The 17566-nt window shown below is 33.6% G+C and overlaps 2 protein-coding genes, 2 long non-coding RNA genes and 1 other non-coding gene across 10 annotated transcripts; 3 read left to right on the top strand and 2 right to left on the bottom strand.

The window, feature by feature from the left end:
• The first annotated feature begins 91 nt into the window (after nucleotides 1-91).
• LOC135790283 (uncharacterized) lies at nucleotides 92-13004 on the top strand. Of its 4 annotated transcripts, none has more exons than XR_010547722.1 (7): nucleotides 92-196; nucleotides 3225-3264; nucleotides 4219-4262; nucleotides 11125-11168; nucleotides 12373-12488; nucleotides 12549-12677; nucleotides 12746-13004. It is a non-coding gene; the product is annotated as an uncharacterized lncRNA (long non-coding RNA). The 4 variants fall into 4 exon arrangements; XR_010547721.1 differs by lacking the exon at nucleotides 92-196 and adding an exon at nucleotides 2789-3105; XR_010547723.1 differs by lacking the exon at nucleotides 92-196 and adding an exon at nucleotides 2789-3153.
• Nucleotides 269-1855, bottom strand: bigmax (helix-loop-helix-leucine zipper transcription factor bigmax). Of its 2 annotated transcripts, none has more exons than XM_065300466.1 (5): nucleotides 1664-1855; nucleotides 1339-1424; nucleotides 1123-1284; nucleotides 808-1028; nucleotides 269-742 (listed from the first exon to the last, which is right to left on the bottom strand). In XM_065300466.1, exons 2-5 carry the CDS (start codon nucleotides 1376-1378, stop codon nucleotides 551-553), a joined length of 615 nt encoding a protein of 204 aa, XP_065156538.1. In that variant the 5' UTR covers nucleotides 1379-1424; nucleotides 1664-1855; the 3' UTR covers nucleotides 269-550. The 2 variants fall into 2 exon arrangements, with proteins under 2 accessions (XP_065156538.1, XP_065156539.1); XM_065300467.1 differs by having other exon boundaries at nucleotides 1668-1855.
• LOC135791445 (U4 spliceosomal RNA) lies at nucleotides 1993-2133 on the top strand. Its single transcript, XR_010548047.1, has one exon. It is a non-coding gene; the product is annotated as a U4 spliceosomal RNA (small nuclear RNA).
• A 1408-nt stretch (nucleotides 13005-14412) lies between the features above and the next one.
• On the bottom strand, nucleotides 14413-15884 carry LOC135790973 (uncharacterized). 2 transcript variants are annotated; one of them, XR_010547880.1, is made up of 6 exons: nucleotides 15648-15884; nucleotides 15180-15253; nucleotides 15016-15067; nucleotides 14852-14903; nucleotides 14688-14739; nucleotides 14413-14575 (listed from the first exon to the last, which is right to left on the bottom strand). It is a non-coding gene; the product is annotated as an uncharacterized lncRNA (long non-coding RNA). The 2 variants fall into 2 exon arrangements; XR_010547879.1 differs by having other exon boundaries at nucleotides 15180-15231; nucleotides 15648-15860.
• A 259-nt stretch (nucleotides 15885-16143) lies between these two features.
• Nucleotides 16144-17520, top strand: Smyd5 (SET and MYND domain containing, class 5). The gene is made up of 2 exons (XM_065301268.1): nucleotides 16144-16414; nucleotides 16472-17520. Exons 1-2 carry the CDS (start codon nucleotides 16251-16253, stop codon nucleotides 17460-17462), a joined length of 1155 nt encoding a protein of 384 aa, XP_065157340.1. The 5' UTR covers nucleotides 16144-16250; the 3' UTR covers nucleotides 17463-17520.
• The last annotated feature ends 46 nt before the right edge of the window (nucleotides 17521-17566 follow it).

Here is a 17566-nt window from a genome sequence, read left to right as displayed (position 1 = left end):
AAATATTTGTTGGGAAAGGGCGATGCCAGCGCCACCATTTCCCACACGCTAAACTAACAACTAACTAACTGTTGCAGTCATTTGTTTTTCCGTTTGTTTGAGTCGAGAAGCATCCAAACCAAACCAAGTTAGTTAATTCGTTATTTCCTGTTTAAAATTCCTGTGAATTCATTATCTGGCAAGCTGGGAATTGATGGTAAGTCTCAGAATAAATATTAAATTCATACTCAATCCAAACAATTGTCTTTTCAATATCAATCCAAACATATTTCTTAATATTTCAATGTGTAGTAATTTTATTTCGTGATTTATCACACATTATCCACCATTTTGTTTCGCATAAATTTCTTACAAAATATATCTAATTTTAGATACACAGATAGATAAGACAATATAATTATTTAGTAAAACTAGGTTCGCTCAACGTAAAACCGTCAATCATTAAAATAAGAAATGAAATCAACATTCAATAAAACGTTTAAACTTAACCATTTGTGCGCACATTAAAACACAAACACAAATCAATTGATCGTCGCGTTGTAATGACGTCTTAAGTCGTCTGTACGCCGTTCTGTTGCACATGCTGACTGTGCAAGTGCAACACGCGGAAAACCGTATCTTTGAGCATCTGCGGCTTGCAATACTCCTCCAGCCAGCTGAAAACTCCTGCGGACAGCTCGGAGAAGTTGTTCACGGATATGGTGCTGAATGTTAGGAATAATTGATCCATTATAACACGAAACTGGAAATTTTAAACCAAAAGTTAAGTAGATATGTATTTTATTTGAGAATAAGATTGAGACTTACGACTGAAAATTTAATCTCATCTGATACTCGCGTCTCAGCATGGCCCGGTTGAGTCTGCTGAGCTTTGACAATTTGCTCATAGTTGGTCTGCATTATTTTTAAGGCGATTACTTCTTTCCGGAGCGCATTTCGTTCATCCTCTTGTTTCTTTTTCTGTTGTTGTAAGTATTGGATATAATCTATTGATTTTTGTAACACAGTTGCTTTGCTCAGCTTGTAACCTACAGCAATTTACATACAATTCATAATTTTACAAAGAAACATTTATTTTAGGCTAATTATTAGCTTAAAAATGCATTTTTAAGCAAAACCTACCTGAAATATCATTTTGTTGACAAGTAGGTACCAATTCCTGAAGGGAATCATAACCTTTCTTGATGGCATCTCTTCTTTTTTGCTCAGCCTGTGTGTGTGCTTCTCTTCTTCGCTCTTTGTAACTCACTGGTGAACACTTGGAATCTGGTTCATCTTCCTCATCTAAATTCATAAATAATTAGATCTAAAATGTTTGTATTGAACAGAAAAACTCACCAGAATTTGGTATGGATGGTATATCAGAGAGTGAATCCATAGTCTACACCAGAATTTCTGTTGGTCAGTTTCCAAGCAACTTTCTCCTAAAAATGAATAACTTGTTGTTTATTAAGATTATAAAAGTATAATTAAGTCACATTTCTGGCACCATAACCAAAACAAATCAAATAATAGCATAAAAATGTAAAATATTGCTTCATTATTTGTGAAAAATGGAAACAGTAGAATGATATCAGTTAAATACTACGACGTTAGACTGTTAATTGTGTGATAACGCAAGAAAAAACCAAGTAAATGAATATTAAGTAAACAATTTACTTACACACCGTATCATCCGACGTGGTTTTACGAGCTTAATGTGGAGTAGTGTTTCGAGAGACGCTGAACGCGTGCGGTGGTGCGACTAGCGTCCACGCAAGGCCTTGGCAATCACATTATCACGACGTCTAACCACTTTTATCGTTCATCAGCTGATGGATTTGATAAGCCACTGAATCTACTGTTTTCATTTGTAATACCATCCATCTCTGGTAGATGGCAATTGATACTAATACACAATGTAACCTAAGCTCATAGATGGCACGCAGAATACTTCTTATCTTATAAATATAGTGGACGTGTACATAATCACCTGCGTTGGTGTTTCTCATCAGCTTTGCGCAGGGGCGATATCGTAACCAATGAGGTTTATCCGAGGTGCGATTATTGCTAGTTGAAAACTTTAACCAATACCCCGCCATGAGGCTGTGAAATACCAGCCGCTACGGCAATTTTTGGGAGCCCCGTAGAGGGGCATATTAAGAACATCAAATGAAAACTGTAGTTTGCGTGTAATACTGAATAGTATCAGCATTTGTTCCACTAGTCAGATTTTTCGCTTCATGGCTTAATTTATTTATCAATTCGCCAGCCAACTGAATGCCGGAGAACCTAGTTTGAATATTAATGCAAGAAATTTTATTGTTTTTGCATGTTTTGTTTTATTTGTTTGTTTGAGGCTTAACCAGCTCCAAGAGATGTACTAAGTAATTAAGCAATTAGGCGATCGATTCGTGATTTTCCCATTTCTTTCATAGCACCCAGCAATAAATCGCAGTTTTTGTTGTAAATACAATGAAAGATGCTGTTGAATTTAAATTGTTTTCGCTTGTCAATTCGATACGCCACAGAAATATGCTAGGTTCCAGAGATTTCTAAACAAATTGTGCAGTACTGGTTTCCGTCATTATTTCATTATTTTGTGAGTCGACAGATGCCGCTGTATACTTTTTAAAAAGTTTAATTCAGTCTAATTTATTTCGATCTGTGATACACGAACACGGCCACTTAAGTGCGCTTACTGCCTCATATGTACGCCACACTTTTTGAAACGCTTTGTGTTTGCTGGAGGTACAATAAAGTATTCTCAGGTAGCGCAACGATGCATGTTTTAACTAAAAATATTCCTGCGAGTGACAGTCGACGTGCTGTACTCCGTCGAGTATTCGTGTTTCTCGTTGTAAATTCGGCATATCGCGTTATATTTTATTGAATTTAGTGTTAATTGCCGTGTTTGGACATTCGGTAAATATTTATCGCGTATGTAATCTTCGGAATTCAATATTTTGTGTGTTTATTACATTTTCACGTGGATTTCTGATCGGTTGTCGTCGGACGCCGGTCGGCAGACTCCCTGACTCACTGTGTGTGATTATAAGTAATATTTTGGACTTGTGCGAACCATTTTTGACTTCTGCACAACTCATTGGCTCAATGTGTTACCTGGTACGAATACTAATTTAAATAATTATGGAGAACAAGACGAAATTTATGGTAAACTTTGGGTTCCGCCGGAACTTATTGTCCGAAATTGTGTAACTAATGTTTTGTTTTTTTTTTTTCAGTATCTACTCACAATTGATTTGCGGTGTTCGACTTACCAGTGTAAGTAAAATTTTTATCATTCATACTATCTGTTTTTCTGATTTCTTGCAATTAGAAAATTGATACCTTTACAAAAATATTTGCTTCAATAAATGCTTCAATAAAACTCAAATCATAAATCATAATTTCATGATTCAAATCTTACTTTACGAGTATGAACTAAAAATCATAACATAGAATTGTATTCGTTTTGAATCATATCAGCGTTTGTGTATAAACCACTTTCTTATCGCATTCGCCGTGCGAGATGCTACGCGTAAGATTCTCGTCGCGCTGTCGCGTGCAGCACATTTTAGTTTAGTTCTTATCACAGGTACCGTGTCTATTGCAATTCGTGTACAAGGTCGCGTGCAATCGACGCTCCGCCGTCTTTGCGCATCTATTGCAATTCGCACACAAGGTTGCGTGCCTTCGATGCGCCGTCTTTGCGCACCTCTTGCTTTCTTATCATATACTGTCCTGTTGTTGTTTACGCACTTTCGGCATGCACTGTCGGTAGATTGCAGCCAGTTTCGTGCCGGTCGCTGGTTAATCCAGTCGTGTTTATGAGACATATATCGTTTATTCGGACTTCAATATTCTAAATTTGTGTTAAACTCGAAGATCAATCGACTATTTATTTGTACTTTGCTACTATAGTACGAGTATTTTTACGAGTATTTATATTTTCTCGTAATTTGTTTAATGTTCGCAAATGCCGGTTTTTGATCGCGTTTGTTATGTATAGGTATTATAAGTCACGTGATAGTGGATTTGATAACATTCTTCACTCGGCGTTGTGTTTGGTGTCGGTTACTAAATTAATCGGATATATATTGCCCCCATGTCGATTCTCATCATTATGTAAGTTCCATCAGGCTCGTGTAAGAATTTTTTAACTAAACAGCGCAGATCGAATTATAACATAATTCAATGGTATGAAATATTTTTGTTTTAATTTATGTTTTCGTTTAGTTACAGCACTCGTTGGCCCTGGCAGTTCAATAAACTGTACACTGGTAAGTTTATAATTCAATTATATTTTTCGGTCAAAATTATATTTGCTGTTTATAAACAAGTTTTCTATTTATCACGTACTACCTACCTGTATAGTTGATGAGAGGGTGGGGTCATTGCCCGATGCAGAATTTAATTCGTAATCACCCTGAATTTGAATTTCTTGCGTAATAATTCCGTAAAGCGAATGATATTGAAAGTCGTGTGTGCCCCGTAGTACTCGTTGCGCTAGGAATTGTAGTTTTTTCGTATTACACGCGAACGCGGTCTCACAGTTAGGTCGAAATAATTTTCCCAGATGTAAAATTTAATTCTGTATTTCTCTGTATTGAAATTTATTGCGAGAAAATTTCGTGACGCAAATTATATTGAAAGTCGTGTGTGCGCCGTTGTACTCGTTGCGCTAGGAATTGTAGTTTTTTTTAGTATTGCACGCGAACGCGGGGTCACAGTAAAGTAGAAATAATTTTCCCAGATGTATAATTTAATTCTGTATTCCCCTGTATTGCAATTTATTGTGAGCAAATTCCGTAACGCAAATTATATTGAAAGTTGTGTGTGTGCGCTGTAGTACTCGAGGCGCTAGGAATTGTAGTTTTTTAGTATTGCACGCCAACGCGGTTTTAACTATCCTATCTGATAGAGATTAGTCCGTAGATTAAGACGCTGCGATCAGATCTTAATTATCTCTTTTAGTTTACGAGATATTCGCGATTGAATAAAATGGGCAAAAATTGCAAAATGTCACTTTTTAGCACTTTTAGTCGCGTTTTTCGACCTTTTACTGTAGGAAATATAATTATTTTATATTTTTGTCTGATAGAGAATCTTCCAATCTTTCATAATCAACAATTCGTTAGTAGCTATCTCTTTTAGTTTAAGAGATATGAATTTTTGAAAATCGCCGAAAAAAAGTATCAAGCACCCCCCCTTGGCAATTTTTTTCTTAAGACTTAAAATTTCATCTCTTAGATTTCCGTTTTAACTGTCCTATCTTATAGAGAAAAGTCCGTAGATTAAGACGCTTCGATCAGATCTTAATTATCTCTTTTAGTTTACGAGATATTCGCGATTGAATAAAATGGGCAAAAATTGCAAAATGTCACTTTTTAGCACTTTTAGTCGCGTTTTTCGACCTTTTACTGTAGGAAATATAATTATTTTATATTTTTGTCTGATAGAGAATCTTCCAATCTTTCATAATCAACAATTCGTTAGTAGCTATCTCTTTTAGTTTAAGAGATATGAATTTTTGAAAATCGTCGAAAAAAAGTATCAAGCACCCCCCCTTGGCAATTTTTTCTTAAGACTTAAAATTTCATCTCTCAGATTTCCACTTTAAATAGCCTATCTGATAGAGATTGGTCTGTAGATTAAGACGCTGCGATCAGATCTTAATTATCTCTTTTAGTTTACGAGATATTCGCGATTGAATAAAATGGGCAAAAATTGCAAAATGTCACTTTTTAGCACTTTTAGTCGCGTTTTTCGACCTTTTACTGTAGGAAATATAATTATTTTATATTTTTGTCTGATAGAGAATCTTCCAATCTTTCATAATCAACAATTCGTTAGTAGCTATCTCTTTTAGTTTAAGAGATATGAATTTTTGAAAATCGTCGAAAAAAAGTATCAAGCACCCCCCCTTGGCAATTTTTTTCTTAAGACTTAAAATTTTGTCTCTCATATTTCCCATTTAACCATCCTATCTGATAGAAAATAGTCCGTAGATTAAGACGCTGCGATCAGATCTTAATTATCTCTTTTAGTTTACGAGATATTCGCGATTGAATAAAATGGGCAAAAATTGCAAAATGTCACTTTTTAGCACTTTTAGTCGCGTTTTTCGACCTTTTACTGTAGGAAATATAATTATTTTATATTTTTGTCTGATAGAGAATCTTCCAATCTTTCATAATCAACAATTCGTTAGTAGCTATCTCTTTTAGTTTAAGAGATATGAATTTTTGAAAATCGTCGAAAAAAAGTATCAAGCACCCCCCCTTGGCAATTTTTTCTTAAGACTTAAAATTTCATCTCTCAGATTTCCACTTTAAATAGCCTATCTGATAGAGATTGGTCTGTAGATTAAGACGCTGCGATCAGATCTTAATTATCTCTTTTAGTTTACGAGATATTCGCGATTGAATAAAATGGGCAAAAATTGCAAAATGTCACTTTTTAGCACTTTTAGTCGCGTTTTTCGACCTTTTACTGTAGGAAATATAATTATTTTATATTTTTATCTGATAGAGAATCTTCCAATCTTTCATAATCAACAATTCGTTGGTAGCTATCTCTTTTAGTTTAAGAGATATGAATTTTTGAAAATCGTCGAAAAAAAGTATCAAGCACCCCCCCTTGGCAATTTTTTCTTAAGACTTAAAATTTCATCTCTCAGATTTCCCATTTAACTATCCTATCTGATAGAGATTGGTCCGTAGATTAAGACGCTGCGATCAGATCTTAATTATCTCTTTTAGTTTACGAGATATTCGCGATTGAATAAAATGGGCAAAAATTGCAAAATGTCACTTTTTAGCACTTTTAGTCGCGTTTTTCGACCTTTTACTGTAGGAAATATAATTATTTTATATTTTTGTCTGATAGAGAATCTTCCAATCTTTCATAATCAACAATTCGTTAGTAGCTATCTCTTTTAGTTTAAGAGATATGAATTTTTGAAAATCGTCGAAAAAAAGTATCAAGCACCCCCCCTTGGCAATTTTTTCTTAAGACTTAAAATTTCATCTCTCAGATTTCCACTTTAAATAGCCTATCTGATAGAGATTGGTCTGTAGATTAAGACGCTGCGATCAGATCTTAATTATCTCTTTTAGTTTACGAGATATTCGCGATTGAATAAAATGGGCAAAAATTGCAAAATGTCACTTTTTAGCACTTTTAGTCGCGTTTTTCGACCTTTTACTGTAGGAAATATAATTATTTTATATTTTTGTCTGATAGAGAATCTTCCAATCTTTCATAATCAACAATTCGTTAGTAGCTATCTCTTTTAGTTTAAGAGATATGAATTTTTGAAAATCGTCGAAAAAAAGTATCAAGCACCCCCCCTTGGCAATTTTTTCTTAAGACTTAAAATTTCATCTCTCAGATTTCCACTTTAAATAGCCTATCTGATAGAGATTGGTCTGTAGATTAAGACGCTGCGATCAGATCTTAATTATCTCTTTTAGTTTACGAGATATTCGCGATTGAATAAAATGGGCAAAAATTGCAAAATGTCACTTTTTAGCACTTTTAGTCGCGTTTTTCGACCTTTTACTGTAGGAAATATAATTATTTTATATTTTTATCTGATAGAGAATCTTCCAATCTTTCATAATCAACAATTCGTTGGTAGCTATCTCTTTTAGTTTAAGAGATATGAATTTTTGAAAATCGTCGAAAAAAAGTATCAAGCACCCCCCCTTGGCAATTTTTTCTTAAGACTTAAAATTTCATCTCTCAGATTTCCCTTTTAACTATCCTATCTGATAGAGATTGGTCCGTAGATTAAGACGCTGCGATCAGATCTTAATTATCTCTTTTAGTTTACGAGATATTCGCGATTGAATAAAATGGGCAAAAATTGCAAAATGTCACTTTTTAGCACTTTTAGTCGCGTTTTTCGACCTTTTACTGTAGGAAATATAATTATTTTATATTTTTGTCTGATAGAGAATCTTCCAATCTTTCATAATCAACAATTCGTTGGTAGCTATCTCTTTTAGTTTAAGAGATATGAATTTTTGAAAATCGTCGAAAAAAAGTATCAAGCACCCCCCCTTGGCAATTTTTTCTTAAGACTTAAAATTTCATCTCTCAGATTTCCACTTTAAATAGCCTATCTGATAGAGATTGGTCTGTAGATTAAGACGCTGCGATCAGATCTTAATTATCTCTTTTAGTTTACGAGATATTCGCGATTGAATAAAATGGGCAAAAATTGCAAAATGTCACTTTTTAGCACTTTTAGTCGCGTTTTTCGACCTTTTACTGTAGGAAATATAATTATTTTATATTTTTATCTGATAGAGAATCTTCCAATCTTTCATAATCAACAATTCGTTGGTAGCTATCTCTTTTAGTTTAAGAGATATGAATTTTTGAAAATCGTCGAAAAAAAGTATCAAGCACCCCCCCTTGGCAATTTTTTCTTAAGACTTAAAATTTCATCTCTCAGATTTCCACTTTAACTATCCTATCTGATAGAGATTGGTCCGTAGATTAAGACGCTGCGATCAGATCTTAATTATCTCTTTTAGTTTACGAGATATTCGCGATTGAATAAAATGGGCAAAAATTGCAAAATGTCACTTTTTAGCACTTTTAGTCGCGTTTTTCGACCTTTTACTGTAGGAAATATAATTATTTTATATTTTTATCTGATAGAGAATCTTCCAATCTTTCATAATCAACAATTCGTTGGTAGCTATCTCTTTTAGTTTAAGAGATATGAATTTTTGAAAATCGTCGAAAAAAAGTATCAAGCACCCCCCCTTGGCAATTTTTTCTTAAGACTTAAAATTTCATCTCTCAGATTTCCACTTTAAATAGCCTATCTGATAGAGATTGGTCCGTAGATTAAGACGCTGCGATCAGATCTTAATTATCTCTTTTAGTTTACGAGATATTCGCGATTGAATAAAATGGGCAAAAATTGCAAAATGTCACTTTTTAGCACTTTTAGTCGCGTTTTTCGACCTTTTACTGTAGGAAATATAATTATTTTATATTTTTATCTGATAGAGAATCTTCCAATCTTTCATAATCAACAATTCGTTGGTAGCTATCTCTTTTAGTTTAAGAGATATGAATTTTTGAAAATCGTCGAAAAAAAGTATCAAGCACCCCCCCTTGGCAATTTTTTCTTAAGACTTAAAATTTCATCTCTCAGATTTCCACTTTAACTATCCTATCTGATAGAGATTGGTCCGTAGATTAAGACGCTGCGATCAGATCTTAATTATCTCTTTTAGTTTACGAGATATTCGCGATTGAATAAAATGGGCAAAAATTGCAAAATGTCACTTTTTAGCACTTTTAGTCGCGTTTTTCGACCTTTTACTGTAGGAAATATAATTATTTTATATTTTTATCTGATAGAGAATCTTCCAATCTTTCATAATCAACAATTCGTTAGTAGCTATCTCTTTTAGTTTAAGAGATATGAATTTTTGAAAATCGTCGAAAAAAAGTATCAAGCACCCCCCCTTGGCAATTTTTTCTTAAGACTTAAAATTTTATCTCTCAGATTTCCCTTTTAACTATCCTATCTGATAGAGATTGGTCCGTAGATTAAGACGCTGCGATCAGATCTTATTTATCTCTTTTAGTTTACGAGATATTCGCGATTGAATAAAATGGGCAAAAATTGCAAAATGTCACTTTTTAGCACTTTTAGTCGCGTTTTTCGACCTTTTACTGTAGGAAATATAATTATTTTATATTTTTGTCTGATAGAGAATCTTCCAATCTTTCATAATCAACAATTCGTTGGTAGCTATCTCTTTTAGTTTAAGAGATATGAATTTTTGAAAATCGTCGAAAAAAAGTATCAAGCACCCCCCCTTGGCAATTTTTTCTTAAGACTTAAAATTTCATCTCTCAGATTTCCACTTTTAACTATCCTATCTGATAGAGATTGGTCCGTAGATTAAGACGCTGCGATCAGATCTTAATTATCTCTTTTAGTTTACGAGATATTCGCGATTGAATAAAATGGGCAAAAATTGCAAAATGTCACTTTTTAGCACTTTTAGTCGCGTTTTTCGACCTTTTACTGTAGGAAATATAATTATTTTATATTTTTGTCTGATAGAGAATCTTCCAATCTTTCATAATCAACAATTCGTTAGTAGCTATCTCTTTTAGTTTAAGAGATATGAATTTTTGAAAATCGTCGAAAAAAAGTATCAAGCACCCCCCCTTGGCAATTTTTCTTAAGACTTAAAATTTCATCTCTCAGATTTCCACTTTAAATAGCCTATCTGATAGAGATTGGTCTGTAGATTAAGACGCTGCGATCAGATCTTAATTATCTCTTTTAGTTTACGAGATATTCGCGATTGAATAAAATGGGCAAAAATTGCAAAATGTCACTTTTTAGCACTTTTAGTCGCGTTTTTCGACCTTTTACTGTAGGAAATATAATTATTTTATATTTTTATCTGATAGAGAATCTTCCAATCTTTCATAATCAACAATTCGTTGGTAGCTATCTCTTTTAGTTTAAGAGATATGAATTTTTGAAAATCGTCGAAAAAAAGTATCAAGCACCCCCCCTTGGCAATTTTTTCTTAAGACTTAAAATTTCATCTCTCAGATTTCCACTTTAAATAGCCTATCTGATAGAGATTGGTCTGTAGATTAAGACGCTGCGATCAGATCTTAATTATCTCTTTTAGTTTACGAGATATTCGCGATTGAATAAAATGGACAAAAATTGCAAAATGTCACTTTTTAGCACTTTTAGTCGCGTTTTTCGACCTTTTACTGTAGGAAATATAATTATTTTATATTTTTATCTGATAGACAATTTTCCATTCTTTCATAATCAACCATTCGTTGGTAGCTATCTCTTTTTGTTTAAGGGATATGAATTTTTTAAAATCGTCGAAAAAAAGTATCAAGCAATTTCAAAGCAATTTCATCTCTCAGATTTCCCTGTTAACTATGTGACCTTATAGAGAATAGTCCGTACATTGAGACGCTGCGATTCGTTCCTATTTATCTCCTTTAGTTTAGGATAGTATCTGTTTTCCTGATTTCTTGCAATTCGAAAATTGATACCTTTTGTGGAAATATTTGCTTCAATAAATGCTTCAATAAAACTCTGTTTTAATTTATGTTTTCGTTTAGTTACAGCACTCGTTGGCCCTGCCAGTTCAATAAACTGTACACTGGTAAGTTTATAATTCAATTATATTTTTCGGACAAATTTATATTTGCTGTTTATAAACAAATTTTCTATTTATCACGTACTACCTACCTCTATAGCTGATGAGAGGGGAGAGTCAACTGGGATAAATTGCCCGATGCAGAATTTAATTCGTAATCACCCTGAATTTAAATTTATTGTGTAATAATTCCGTAAAGCGAATGATATTGAAAGTTGTTTGTGTGCGCCGTAGTACTCGTTGCGCTAGGAATTGTAGTTTTCTCAGTATTACACGCGAACGCGGTCTCTCAGTTAGGTCGAAATAACTTTCCCAGATGTAATATTTAATTTTGTATTTCTCTGTATTAAAATTTATTGCGAGAAAATTCCGTGACGCGAATTATATTGAAAGTTGTATGTGTGCGCCGTAGTACTCGTTGCGCTAGGAATTGTAGTTTTCTTAGTATTGCACGCGAACGCGGTTTCACCGTAAAGACGAAATAATTTTCCCGGATGTAGAATTTAATTCTGTATTCTCCTGTATTGAAATTTATTGCAAGAAAATTCCGTAATGCAAATTATATTGAAAGTTGTGTGTGTGCACCGTAGTACTCGTTGTGCTAGGAATTGTAGTTTTTTTAGTATTATACGCGAACGCGGTCTCACAGTTAGGTCGAAATAATTTTTCCAGATGTAAAATTTAATTCTGTATTTCTTTGTATCAAAATTTATTTCGAAAAATTCTGTAACGCGAATTATATTGAAAGTTGTGTGTGTGCGCCGATGTACTCGTGGCACTAGGAATTGTAGTTTTTTAGTATTGCACGCGAACGCGGTCTCGCAGTAAGGACGGAACAATTTTCCCAGATGTAGAATTTAATTCTGTATCTCCCTGTATTGAAATTTATTGCAATAAAATTCCGTAACGCGAATTATATTGAAAGTCGTGTGTGTGCGCTGTAGTACTCGTTGCGGTAGGAATTGTAGTTTTTTTAGTATTGCTCGCGAACGCGGCCTCACAGTAAGGACGGAATAATTTTCCCAGATGTAGATTATAATTCTGTATGCCCGTGTATTGAAATTTGTTGCAAGAAAATTCCGTAACGCGAATGATATTGTAAGTTGTGTTTGTGCGCCGTAGTACATTATTGAACAAATATGGTGATATTTGGTCGTATTCTGTGTGCATACTTATGCAAGTTATATTAACTTACGTTTCTTTTTTTCAGTATTCGCCGTACCCTTCTACCGCTACCTTTGTACGGTGCCTTGAAGGGCCTTGAATGGGAGTCACTTCTACCGCTACCTGCGCTCGGTGCCCTAAATGGGAGTCTTTATGGATCCTGTAAGAAAAATTAATTTAATTTATGTATATGTATATTTCATTTACATAAATATTTTCCAGTTGTTGGATGAAGCATTAGCTTATCCTGAGATGGCCAAGGATAAGGATCAACTGGAGAAGTTCCGTGGTACTGGTGGACGTTTTGATTACTGAAGACGGATGTGTCAACTGGACAAAAGTTTCAAGAACGTATGTTATATTTTGGCAATTTATAATATTTTATTCTTTACTATTCTGTTATTTATTCTGGTTTATAGTGTCCAAGAAATTGAAGATTGGATTGCCGGTGTTGATGATGATTCCAAATACGATTGAATGAATTTACAACATTTGGATGCTGTTATTGATATCATTTTTGTTTATTTTGTTAAAAGTTATAAAAAGAGCATTATGTAATTGCATATTATTACCCTGTTTTCATATTGTTAATAATGCTGTACATATTTAGAAAATGAGTTGGCTGTGTATATTCTTCATGTTTTAATAAAATTGTTGTTTTATATTTTTAACTATAAATTTTTATTGTTTTATTTGTTCCAAACGGGGAACATAGCTCGCAACATCGTTACTCCTTTAATTAATTCATAAATCCCTTAAACTTTAATGGAAATGTCGCTGCTAGTTATGGAAAATAGTTCAAAATCAATTTTATTTTGTATCAATATTAATTTAAAAATGGTATCACTAGTGTCATCTATCCACGAGTAACTAAACTATGCCGCTATTCAAGATTGCTGGAGATTCAGCCTTCTGCACTTTCTGCGATCCTAATATTCAAAAGAATTTTGTTACCAATTTCAATGGATTTCTCGACATAATTTGTCGAGAAATTTGCTGAAATGTTGCTGCTCATCAGTCTGTAGTATTAGGAACGCAGAAAGTGGACAGACAGTTCCCGCCAGATTATTATATGTATTATTTTAATTTGTTTCGGTACATATTCAATTTTTTCTATAAAATTGCAAATAGGGCCTAAACCGTTAATGCTAGCCAAAGATTTTACTATAATAATTGATATAGAATTAAATTGTCTATCAGAATCCGAAATCAGAATTTAAAAATTCTAATATTTAATTTTTAACATAAAAAAGAGAAATCTTTAAAAATTTTTTGTGCCATTTTCATAATTTTTTAATTAGGATACCATCTTGTAGGATTTTTTCAAGGATCAAGAATATGTAGTTCTTTTTTTTCTAGTCCTTTTAGTTGTCGAGATAATTAATATTTAATCTTTTAAATTTAACTATTCCGACGGCATGCACATGTTTCATTAAAATTGCTAATAGGGCCTAAACGGTTAACGTTAGCAAAAAAAGTTACTAGAATAATTGATATAGAATTAAATTGTTTATCAGAATCCGAAATCAGAATTTAAAAATTCCAATATTTAATTTCCAACATAAAAAAGAGAAATCAATTAATTAAAAACATGCAAATAGGGCCTAAACGATCAATGTTAAGAAAGTAATTACATAAAAGTCGATATAGAATTTTTGCTTACAGAATCCGAACACAGAATTTAAAAATTCCGAATATACAGAAGCTGCACTTGATGAAAAAGATTTTTAAACATTAATTTTACCCGCCTCTACTAGTTACCGCCGAAACTTTATCAGCCTCCTCTCACTTTCTGCGATCCGAATACCAAAAGTCGAGTTTCGACTGTTTCGAGTCCAAATTTTGTGTCATTTTGCCTCTCAGAGTCGACAAAATAAAGATTGAATATTAGGATCGCAGAAAGTTGAGGAGGCTGATAAAGTTTTCGCGGCAACTAGTAATGTGCTGCCTCTGGTGGCGACGGGCCGAAGCTTAAAACTTCGGTTGTTGTTGTTTCTCATTGATAGATGGCACTAGCATGCACTTTTCAAAATAAATGGTTTAAGGAATCGGTAAATATGTGATCAGGTAGAAATAAGAGAAATAATTATAATTAGGAAAACTTAAAAATATTCTTTATTAAAGAAAACACACAAGCATACATTTTGGGAGTCAATTTGTGTAATAATCACATAAGTTATTTAAGATAATGAAATTTAATCTGATGCAAGAATGGTCCTTCTACGATGTCAGACTCAGGTGCAAAATCCCTAAAACAAGCAAAAATTAGTCTGTTGAACATAAAAATGCAATTTTAAGGGTTAATTTGTGAGATAATCACAAGAGTTAATTAGGAAAATGATAAAGAAATTAAATACTTACAATCTGATGCAAGAATGGTGCTTCTACGATGTCAAACTCAGGTGCAAAATCCCTAAAACAAGCAAAAATTAGTCTTTCGAACATAAAAATGCAATTTTAAAGGTTAATTTGTGAAATATTCACAAGAGTTAATTAGGAAAATGATAAAGAAATTAAATACTTACAAACTGATGCAAGAATGGTTCTTCTACGACATCAGACTCAGATGCAAAATCCCTAAAACCATAAAAAATCAATCCTTCGAACATAAAAATGCAATTTTGGGGGTCAATTTGTGAGATAATTACAAAAGTTATTTAGGCAAATGATAAAGAAATTAAATACTTACAAACTGATGCAAGAATGGTTCTTCTACGATGTCAGACTCAGATGCAAAATCCCTAAAACCATCAAAAATCAGTCCTTCGAACATAAAAATGCAATTTTGGGAGTCACTTTGTGAGATAATCACAAAAGTTATTTAGGCAAATAATAAAGAAATTTAATACTTACATTCTGATGTCAGAATGGTCCATCCACAATGTCAAACTCAGGAGCAAAATCCCTAAAACCATCAAAAATCAGTCCTTCGAACATAAAAATGCAATTTTGGGGGTCAATTTGTGAGATAATCACAAAAGTTAATTAGGAAGGGTTTTGAAAATGTTAAAAATGACAAACTTCTCAGGGCGGTTTTCCGGAACTTCACGTGTGATGAAAATTCGGATTTAGAAACGCTATAAGACACATTTCAACTATTTTAAACTATATATATTCACTATAAAACAAACCTCGAGTTATCAAAGCAACACCTTAAGATACGAGGTGACCTGAATGCACCAACAAAACAACGATAACAAAAAAAAACAGAGTGAATGTCTCCTAACAATACATGCAACAATTCTATAAGTATGTGCTCCGCGAACGCAACAAGTAAATATTTTATGGCTTAGGGCAATAATAAGTTGAAGAATTCTTTACCTTCAGGTTGATAGATCAGCTCAGGCGGGGTTTTCTCATTCGCGAGTGGATGAAGGAACGATAACCGGGGAAATCACGGACAAAGTTACGATAAACGCGTGCAACGCACACGAGCACCAGAGCTAGACTAGACTTGCGTCGGCAGGTAGTCCAGTGTTGTCAACTTGAATTTTGAAAAAGTCGCATAAGAAAAAGACCTAGATTTATTAATAATTTTGGATGACAAGTTCGATATATTAATATACTAAAAAATTTCTAGGAAATTGTACTTTATGCATCATTTATATTATAATTTTGGTTTGGTATATATTTAGTTTTTGGGATAAAATGATTTTTCAAAATAAAAATTATGTTTTTCTACTTCCTCCTTTAAAGCGCAAGTTTTCTCACGGTTTTGAGACACAAAATGTGCTAATTTTGTTAAACATGTTTCGCCACTACCTGTAAACTTAAAAGAAAATTATAATTCATAATCATGTAAAAATAAAGAATTATAAAAATTAATTTGAAGGTTAGAGAAATTAAACTCCGTCGCTCCATGTGGCTGGTCTCTACGCACATGTAAAAGGTGAAGAACGAATTAAATCTTATAAATCATCGAAAATGAGCGTGGAAATAAGACATATTGATCCCAGCAAAGGCAACGGTTTGTTTGCCAAGCGACAAATAAAATCTGGTGAAACAATATTTGAAGAAAATCCGCTTGTATCTGCGCAGTTTTCATGGAATGCTGCTTATGGATATAACGCGTGTGATCATTGTTTAAGGTAAGAAAATAAGGAAATAATTTTAAAAATGATAAATAAGTTGCATTAAACTTTTAGGCCATTGGAAACAGCAGAAGAAAACGTCCGTCGTCTCTCCGCCAAGCCAAATATAGTTCTTCCACATCCAGAATGTTGTGAGACCAACAAAACTACAATCACTGCATGTCCATCATGTGGCATCAATTACTGTAGTCCAGAATGCCAACAAACAGCTTTCAAGCAGTATCACCAGACTTTATGCTGCCAAGGTGAGGGTGAAAAACATCCACTACAAATCTTGAATGAATTCTGGAAGCAGTGCCATTACCCTCCAGAAACAAGTACAGTTATGTTGATCCCAAGAATCATTGCAATGATTCAGCAATCTCCAACAAAAGATGAAACTCTTCAATCATTTCTAAAGTTTGTCCACAAGCATACAAATGAAGAGGACCAATTTGTGCACAAAATGTTTGCAGAGAAATTTGAATCTGGAATTGACACTTTATGTGAAATGACTAGGAACGCTGTTCCCAATGAGGGAGTGGAGCAGTTATTAACACCTGACGGATATAGATCTATGCTGGCGCTCATTGGAACGAACGGGCAAGGTGTAGGTACAAGTGCTATCAGTCGCTGGGCGCACAATGTAATGGTTTTGTCGGTAAGCGATGAAGACAAGTGCAAACTGGATAAACTGATTGATGATTTGTATGATGCTATGGATGCGCACGCTGGTGTTTTCTTGAATAACGAGGGAGTTGCTCTGTATTCACTTCAAAGTACATGCAATCACAGTTGCAACCCGAATGCGGAACCGACGTTTGTGCATAATAATAATAGATTGTCTCTGGTTGCTTTGAAAGATATTGAGGAGGGTGATGAGATTTGTATCAGCTATTTGGATGAATGTACGTTGGAACGCTCGCGACATTCGAGGCAGAAGAATTTGAAAGAAAATTATTTGTTCTTGTGTGCTTGTGAGAAATGTCTTGAAGAGGCTGATCAACCGGAAATATCTACGGATGAAGAAGTAGATATGGAAGAGAATGAAGATATGAGTGATTAATTCAATAATTAATTTTGTTAAAATGTTCCAAGCAATATGAATATATCATTTGAAATTATTTTATAGTATTTAAAAATTCGTACCCTAGTTGACAATTTACATCC

Source organism: Atheta coriaria, unplaced genomic scaffold (assembly GCF_025399875.1).
Source record: "Atheta coriaria isolate IRGN ID8LTWV9N9 unplaced genomic scaffold, Caltech_Dcor_3.1 hic_scaffold_4_pilon, whole genome shotgun sequence".
NCBI classification, from domain to species: Eukaryota; Metazoa; Arthropoda; class Insecta; order Coleoptera; family Staphylinidae; genus Dalotia; species Dalotia coriaria.
This window is presented reverse-complemented; position numbering and strand designations above follow the sequence as displayed.

Excerpts from the sequence above, each read along its gene's own strand:
- bigmax (XM_065300466.1), bottom strand. The coding sequence starts at position 1,378 with ATGGATTCACTCTCTGATATACCATCCATACCAAATTCTG. Across the intron at positions 1,285-1,338 it reads ACCATCCATACCAAATTCTG|ATGAGGAAGATGAACCAGAT; the intron begins GTGAGTTTTTCT and ends TTATGAATTTAG. Across the intron at positions 1,029-1,122 it reads TCAACAAAATGATATTTCAG|GTTACAAGCTGAGCAAAGCA; the intron begins GTAGGTTTTGCT and ends AAATTGCTGTAG.
- Smyd5 (XM_065301268.1), top strand. The coding sequence starts at position 16,251 with ATGAGCGTGGAAATAAGACATATTGATCCCAGCAAAGGCAACGGTTTG. Across the intron at positions 16,415-16,471 it reads GCGTGTGATCATTGTTTAAG|GCCATTGGAAACAGCAGAAG; the intron begins GTAAGAAAATAA and ends TTAAACTTTTAG.